General features: G+C 31.7%; 1 protein-coding gene, 1 long non-coding RNA gene and 1 other non-coding gene across 3 annotated transcripts; 2 read left to right on the top strand and 1 right to left on the bottom strand.

Moving 5' to 3' along the window:
• On the top strand, window positions 608–3,723 carry LOC107613485 (ras-related protein RABA1b). The gene is made up of 2 exons (XM_016315499.2): window positions 608–989; window positions 2,996–3,723. The coding sequence occupies exons 1-2, from the start codon at window positions 769–771 to the stop codon at window positions 3,426–3,428; spliced, it is 654 nt and encodes a 217-aa protein (XP_016170985.1). The 5' UTR covers window positions 608–768; the 3' UTR covers window positions 3,429–3,723.
• On the top strand, window positions 996–2,909 carry LOC110265841. Its single transcript, XR_002352253.1, has 2 exons — window positions 996–2,134; window positions 2,419–2,909. It is a non-coding gene; the product is annotated as an uncharacterized LOC110265841 (long non-coding RNA).
• On the bottom strand, window positions 4,233–4,305 carry TRNAE-CUC. The gene has a single exon. It is a non-coding gene; the product is annotated as a tRNA-Glu (tRNA).

The raw sequence follows: 8,804 nt of genomic DNA, 5'->3' as shown, positions 1-8,804 counted from the left end.
ATGGGGTCAGGTTTAGGTAATACCCGCCCCTACCCGCCCCGCTATATATATAATATATATAATTTTAATATATAATATGTATAATATATGTAAAATAATTAGTAAATGATTAATAATATTGTATCATATTTAAATTTTTACTTTAATTTATGTTATGTATGTGATGATAGTTATATACATTTTGAAATTTAATTTTATTTATTAGATTTTAATAATTATAGGGGTGGGTACGAACGGGGCGGGTACCCGCAGAAACGGGTTAGGGTTCAATGTTTTACTACCCACGGGTAGAAGAGGGGCGGGTTCTATGCGGGTTGTTGTACGGTGGGCGGAGTCGGATAGAGTAAAAACCCGCCCCGTTGCCACCCCTAGTTGCATGCGACTATGCCACGTCTCCAACACGTTAATTGTGTGTTAACTCAGTACGTTATTTGCCTGCAATAATTACTCACCTGTTTATACACTAAAAACTTATATTTTCAGGTAAAGCACACTTCTAAAATCCATATTAAAAATTTTTAGCCTAGATATTTACCTTTTTTATTTTTTTGAAAGTAGTATTTAATACAGCGTTAAAAACTTAAAATACTAAGATATAAGATGGGATTGATTTTCACTTGATTTTATTTATGGCGCTTTTTTAAGCGCTTTTCTTTTCACGCATCTCAGTTCTTCAGTTCCCACTGCTTTCACTCTCTCACTCGCTCTCTCTCTCTCTCTTCATCCCCAACACCAACACCACTATCTTCCTACTTTATTCTCTCTTCAATGGCGGGTTATAGAGCCGACGACGACTACGACTACCTCTTCAAGGTGGTCCTGATCGGCGACTCCGGCGTCGGAAAGTCCAACCTCCTCTCGCGGTTCACCAAGAACGAGTTCAACCTTGAGTCCAAGTCCACCATTGGCGTCGAGTTCGCTACTCGCACCTTGAACGTCGATTCCAAAGTCATCAAGGCTCAGATCTGGGACACCGCCGGTCAAGAAAGGTTCCTCCCTTCTCTTCTTCTTTCTCTCTTTGGCTTTCCTTTTTTTTCTGTTCGGTGTGTTTTTTCTTTTTGTTTGGGTTCAATGGGAAGAGACGAATAGAAGATCGTGCTGACGTGGCAAATAATTAGGTCGGTTACTTGGGTTCAGATTCGATCTAGACTGAAACAATTTGAATTTCTTTTGAAAATGGATCTGAGCCATGTTTGGTCGTACCATATTTTTTATTTTTGGGTAATTATTAAATTATTTATTACTATGAGCTGATTTCAAAATTGAAATCAAGATAAGTTGGTATACACTTTTTTATTATTATTTATTTATCTTTTGCTAAGCCGGTTGGCTGGATCGTGATCTTGTGTCAAATATTTGTTAATCTTTTAAAAAAATAAAAGATAAGTTTTTCAGTAATTCTGTTAGATTCAATTTGTGGAGAGTTGGAACCAAAGAGTTATTTTATTTCTTTATTTATATTTGCGAAACTGGAAATGTTGTAAGGCGATCTAAAACATCCTTGTCTTACTCTTATGTCATTATTAACTTATTAAAAAAAAGGGAACTGAGGCTAAAGTAATCTGGTTTGTTTATTTAACTGAATTTAACTAAGTTAGGTCAGCAATTCAATTGATTATTATTACGAAAGATGACATAGGCATGTCGTGGTTGAATCACGGTGTATTAGAAAAAAAGTGAAAATATTTTCTGTTAGACTCCGATAATTGTCTTGCTGAATAGATTTTGTTGCATTTGTTTCTTACAATGGCAAATGCACATGTCATACTTCTTTATAATGGGATTTTTCCTTCTTTAGAAAAGTTTGCATTGTTCTGCATCTGTGTAAATTTGATGGATTTTGCAAGGTGGAAGTATTTGTGAAGTTACTCGAATGTTCTTTGAGTAATGAGAGTAAAAAAATTAAGTGTGTGTGCTCTAGAGTGAAAGCACACCGTAGATACTGTTGTTATACGCTTAATATAGGAACTAGGAAGTTTTGGAGAAATGTAACTTCGGGTTTTTGCTTAGTGGTGTGGACTGAACCCGAACTTCTTGGTTCCATGGTTCTTCTAGGTGAGAATACAGGTATATTAGCAGCCAAACTCTTTGTGGAAGATGTTCTCAATCATGGCAGTCATATTCTAGATTCAAGGTATACCTTATCCAAGTCAGAGATTTGGTTGACCAGGTTGTTTAGGTTTGATGGCCCGATTCGTAAATAGATATTGTTACTAGGCTTAATTTTTGTTATGCGTTCTTTGTGGTGAATGATGGTCTAAATGAAGCATATGCGATCCATTTGATACAAATTGTCAAATGACATGTACCTTGAAGAGGTCAAAGTTTTGACTTTTGAGCTCTCTCTTAGTTCACCTAATGTGAATGTCGAAAATTGTGTCAGGTAAAACTAAGCTGTTATTGAAATTTTACTTGCAGAAATTCCTGGATAGTGTATCAGCGGGAAATATGATATTGCAACTGTAACTCTGAAATCACATAGCTGTAAGAATGTGTTGCACACATCATTACCGTATTTTGGACATGGCTCTTTGACTACTATTATTCATTTATTCTTACCCATATCACTTAAATAGTTAAATTAATAATTAAATTACTCTTATATACTGCTTATTAGTTATTACCTTGTAAAAAAAGAGGTAATCAGAAAACCTTAATTGTGAGAGATACTTGTTAGAAGGGTATGATGGTATGTACAATTTTTCAGAAGTAGAAATCCAGGATATGTTGCATTTGGACTCTAGTCTTTTGTTTAGAGTAATTGTGAAATTAGTTTCCAACTTAAAAATGTTGGGTGTGACATTGCTTCTTGGTTGCAATCTTGTTCATGTCTTGTAGCCAATGACATGACTATGCTTATTTTGTCATTTACCATCATAATTAACACAAGTTTGCATTATTGCATAAAAGTAAACAATCGATTGTTATGGATAAATTGTATTTAATGAATATCCTAACTTTGCATGTTATTGATTTTCATTGTTTCTCTTTGCAGGTATCGCGCCATAACCAGCGCTTACTACCGTGGGGCTGTAGGTGCACTTCTTGTGTATGATGTCACCCGCCATGCAACATTCGAGAATGTTGACAGATGGCTTAAAGAATTGCGAAACCACACAGATGCCAACATAGTTGTGATGCTTGTTGGTAACAAATCAGATCTCCGCCACCTTGTAGCGGTGTCAACCGAAGACGGCAAGTCTTATGCGGAGAAGGAATCACTGTACTTCATGGAAACCTCAGCTCTGGAGGCCACCAATGTAGAGAATGCATTCGCTGAAGTTCTAACTCAAATCTACCGAATTGTGAGCAAGAAAGCGGTAGAGGCTGCAGAGAATGGAACTGCTGCCGTTCCCGCGAAAGGGGAGAAAATAGATCTTAAAAATGATGTTTCTGCATTGAAAAGAGTTGGTTGCTGCTCAAGCTAAGGTTGGAACAACATAATTCAATTGGTTCTTACCGGCTATATTGTACTTGTAATATTCTGAGATACAAATTTAGTAGCAAAAAAACAAAGAAAAGAATTTAATTTTTCATAGCATGTTAGACCTTTATGTGTAACCTTAAAATTAAAACCATGTTTTTTCATGTCCAGTAGGAGCTGCTGGTGAAGCAAATTGATTGCTGAGCAGCGTAGTCTTATTTATTGTAGTGTATTGTTTTGAAATGTTTTCACTTGCAAAGGTTCAAGCTTGAGATTAATTCAGAGTTGGTTTGGATGCATATTTTTTCCTTTTAAGATAATTATTACCTATGAATAGGTATTTGTAAACATTTATGGATGCGTTTGAAAAATCGTTATCTTTTGACATGAGAACATCTTTAACAATCATTGTCCATTTTGTTTATTATTCTTTATTTTTGGACATTCATTTTCCACACTTTTGAATGGAGGATAAATATTTATACGAGACATTTTCCTTCCAAGTCCTTATTTATTAAGAGTATTTTTTTCTTTTGTAATTTACAATCAAGTTGTTTAAGAACTATATATTAACATATATACATTTTTCTTCCAACTCAAATTGTTTCATTCAAGGGTTATTAACCTATTATTAGGTGAAGAATCAGATTCTGATTATGACAGATTTTTTTGTTAGTGATAATAATTTTAAAATAGTCATAAGGTACAGGGAAGATTATCTTTCCAAGAAATATTAATGGAAAATAATGTATATAGCAGAAGAAGAGGTAAAGATCTGTAGAGAATCGTAGATTGTTAACAAAAAGATTTCCGTTGCCGGGACTTGAACCCGGGTCTTTCGGGTGAGAGCCGAATATCCTGACCAACTAGACTACAACGGATTACAAGTATTGGTTATAAAATATTATATTTATTCTATTAAACAATTTTCAAGGAACATTCTTCTGTGCAATGCATTCCTTCAACACCTGAAAGCTGAAGAAAGGGTAGAGAGAGGAAAGACTAACGAAACATTTTCCAATCAATTTATTTGTCATATTTGTGAACAAATTATATTTTTATCATTAAGTTTTTAATTTATTTGTACAACTTTCTTTTTGTGTAATATCAATAATTGTCTCCCTTCCTTGGATATAGTTGGACCATTTTCATAAATGTCCTAACTCCTAAAGTCCATCTTATACTGACTAGCTACCAAAACAATTCAGATGAGGTTCGCCATTTCTCTCATTACTGCCTTTATAAGGCAGTCAATGATGATGATATAATAGATTTGTAGGGACAATCAAATTCAGAACTCAAATAAATGGAATGGCAATTCCAGAAGGTATAGTTAGGTGCTAGTTCATGGGGCTAGTTTCCTTACAACATTCATACTACTTATTGAACCAGCTGTTGTATCCAAGTGGTTCTAGGAAATGATAGAGTTATGCTATGAGTGCTAAGTATTGGTTCATTCATCACCATCTCATTAGATTAGATGAGTGCTTCGTTATGTTAAAAACTCTGATAATCTCTAGATGATGAATGATTCAATATAATATGTCATACACAATTGAATAAATGGATGAAAATATATATATGAAAAAGTTTAGAGTGCATAAAAGTACCCATAAAAGATCGTAAATATTAAAGTACATCTAAAATATTGTTTTGGATGAATAGAAATGTCATGTTATTAATAAGTTTGTAAAGTCTAAAAATGTATTTTTATCCATCAAACTTAATCTTTTAGATGTATTTGAATATTTACGAATTTTGGTGTATATTTGTATCCATTCAAACTCTTTCATATATTTTTATCTATTTACTCTACACAATCAGTACAACGAATAATTTTTTTTTCAATTTATTTACTTAGCTTTTTGTTTTGGTATAGAGTTACCTAAAGGTAGGAAAGAGACACACATCATTGTCGATCCTCTTACTCCAAATCTTTTGCTCCCTATGATGAGGGATGTACCTGCAGGACTCAGACGTCATAATGAGTGGATGTGTTATGCATAATGTCTTGTGTTATGACTTATGAGATGAGAGGCTCTATAGTCATTTATAAAGGCATGAGCACTTGAATGGAGAGTGGAAATAGTTATTCGAACTCTCTAATATAGGTGCTATTTACATACAAATAGAAAAAATTAAAAATGTTATTTGTATACTAAAATTAGTTATTAAAATTAATTATTATATATTTATAAATAAATATATGTATAATTTAATTTATTTTTAATATAAATTTTATATTTTAATATATATACTAATAAAATAATATCTAATTTAGTAATTGATTTTTAATATATACTTACTATAGTGGTAAAAAATTATTAGAGATATCATTGAAAAACCAAATGACAATCCATAATTACATATTAACATACTGAATAAACTATTATTTCTGCCCATAAAAGTTGAAAATGTTGACATATCTATCCTATTTTAGTAGTTAATTTTAATATATAATAATACCGTTATACTTCTTATCACAGTATATGAGATTGTGACTGTGTATAGTCATTTTTCTAAATTTGATTTTAGTTAATTAAAGCAATTAACCCATTCATTAAGGAGATTGACTTGGTTCACTCCATCTAATTTTTCTATTCTTCATACATTGTTTGGATTAAGGGAATATGAAAGAAAAGAAAATGTTAAATAAATTAAGAAAGTAAATTTTTTTTTTAATTGAGTTGAAAAGAAAAGAGAAAAATGAGTTGAAAAGAAAAATTGGTGTGGGATTTACTAAAATTTTTTCTTCTCAAAGATGAAATGAAAACAAAGAGAAAATGTGCAAATAATAAAAAAAATTATTAAAGTGACAATTACATCTTTAAGAATTTCGATTTCGGATTAATTAATCCTTGAAGAAAACAAAGTATCAGTTAGGTCCTCAACCATAGCAAAATATGGACATGTATGTCCTTCTATCAATAATAAATAGTGTGAAACAAAATAGAGTTGCTCATATATTTCGTTATCTACAATAGTGCGTGTCCTATTGCTGCCACATGAGCATAGAAACTATATAATTTTAGATAACGAAACATTCATTATCTTTTGAGTTTCTATATAACCTTTATCAACTACTCTTTATTTACCACAAATCTTACTAAAATAGGTGAAGTTTTACTCCAAAAAGTATTATCTGCGTAATAATCTTTTATAAATAAACACGTCACAATAGTTCATGGTACATATAAACACCATCTTTAAGTTTTACATGATGAATTAATAGAAGGACATAACATGTCCATCGTTTGTTGTTTTGGAAGATCAAATTAGTACTTTTTTTCAGGGACTAATTAGTTTGAGATCAAAATCTTCAGGCACCTAATTGTTACTTTACTCAAATTATTAATTCACTCTTTGATTAATAAAAAAATAAAACACCTAGAGTATTAATATAATTTTATTCCATTGTGATTTTATCTCTTCTCACTTTTCTTCGTCCAAATAAAAAAAATCTTATTATTTTTTTTCATTCATTTTCTCTTTATTCAAACAACACATAAAAAAATTCTATTTTTTTTATTTTTTTTCTTTTATTTTCCATCCTCTATCCAAACAAAATGTTAGTACGTACATAATATTCTAAAAATCAATTCGAACTGGTTGGTTAGACGGTCAAACCGATAATTATTCAAAAGTCTGATTCAGTTTATAAGTTAAACCACCAATTTTAAAAACCGTCAATTAATTGTCAAACTGGTTAGGAACTGGGTGATCGGATCGAATCAAGACTTTTTGGCAAATATCTCATATATGTTATCAGTCCAGCTACACATCCAAGTCTTTTTGGCAACCAAGTCTAACCAAATTGGCCTAAACTCAACAAAAACCACTTTCATTACATCAGCGTGTACACACGCACTTCACTAACGCAAACATATCCTTCTTCGTCTTCGCGTTCCTTCTTCTTCTTCGCGTTATTCCTTCTTCTTCTTCGCATTCCTCCTTCTTCGTCTTTGCATTCCTTTTTCTTCTTCTTCGCGTTCTTCCTCCTTCTTTTTCGCATTCTTCCTTCTTCTTCGTCGCGTTCCGTCTTCTTCTTCGCATGTTTTCTCTCAATCATTGTTCTTTTATTGCTGCTGTTATTGTTACTTTTTCTTCTCCCTAATTGAAGTTCATATGGATTCAGAAATGAATTTAATATGTTTTTATTGATGATTGAGTCTTTTTATTTGCTTGTTCAAAACTGAACTAATTTCAGTTTATTTTTGTGTTAATTGAGGTTCACCTGGCCTGATACTGCTGATAAGTATTGACCAAATTTTTTATTCCCTAAGTAATTTCGGTTCATTTCTTAGTTTAATTGAGATTTATTTAGATTCAGAAATGGATTGGATGTATTTTTATTTATAATTGAGTCTTTTTGACTACTTGTTCAAAACTGAACTAATTTCGATTTATTTGTGTGTTAATTGAGGTTTACTTGAAGCTGCTGTTAAGTATTGACCAAGTTTTTTAATTCCTTAAGTAATTTTGGTTCATTTCTTAATTTAATTGAGGTTCATTTGGATCTAGAAATGGAATGGATGTATTTTTATTGATGATTGAGTCTTTTTTACTACTTGTTCAAAGCTGAACTAATTTTGTCGGTTCATTTGTGTGTTAATTGTGGTTCACTTGATGCTGCTGTATGTTAAGTATTGATGCCTATTTACATTGATTATTGATTCACAAATTTTACAACATTTTTATATAAAGTAATTTATAAAGAATAATTTATAAAAAAATAATACTTAACTAGTTTTATTTTTGAAAGTCAATTAAAAATAATGAGAGCCTTGATTATTAGAATCGTTACCAGTTGAAAAATATAGATGGACCTCGTGATACTAATAAAAAAAATGGACGTACTAAATTATAAAGCTAAAAACAATAACGAACTTTACTCATCAAATAGTCATATAAAAAAACATTATAGTCACAATTGTAGTCTGTAACACCCTACCATACAGAGTCTTATGCTTAAGTCATAATTCAGAGATGGCAAGGTATTACGACCTCTAAAACAAAAATTTAGTACGTATAGTAGTATGAATAATTGATTATAACTAGGAGCCTTTGTAGAAAAAGGGGTAAACAAAAATCGTAACTCGAACGCGCAACACTCCGATCGATAATGTAACGAGCAAAGGATAAGCTAACGCAAGATCATATATATATAAAGAGTGTCAAAAACGGGAATATCAAGACTCAAAATCCGGCTGCGAAGATAACCGGTCCGAGCATAGTAATATATACATATGATAAAATAAGAAAAACCCCAAGGAAAACCCAAAGGGACACAAATACAGAAGCCTATTCTCCAAAATCTCCTATAAGAGGAGTCATCACAGTTTGTATTATGTAATGGAGATAAAAGTATCTAAGCAAAACA

The sequence above is a fragment of the Arachis ipaensis genome, chromosome B08 (genome assembly GCF_000816755.2).
Source record: "Arachis ipaensis cultivar K30076 chromosome B08, Araip1.1, whole genome shotgun sequence".
In the NCBI taxonomy this organism is placed as follows: Eukaryota; Viridiplantae; Streptophyta; class Magnoliopsida; order Fabales; family Fabaceae; genus Arachis; species Arachis ipaensis.
Note: the sequence above shows the minus strand (reverse complement) of the source record. Positions and strands in the feature narration are given on the sequence as shown.

Bases quoted from the DNA above. Each gene is read 5' to 3' on its own strand.
- LOC107613485 (XM_016315499.2), top strand. From the start codon at position 769: ATGGCGGGTTATAGAGCCGACGACGACTACGACTACCTCTTCAAGGTG. The intron at 990-2,995 runs GTTCCTCCCTTC...TTCTCTTTGCAG, and splicing joins GACACCGCCGGTCAAGAAAG to GTATCGCGCCATAACCAGCG.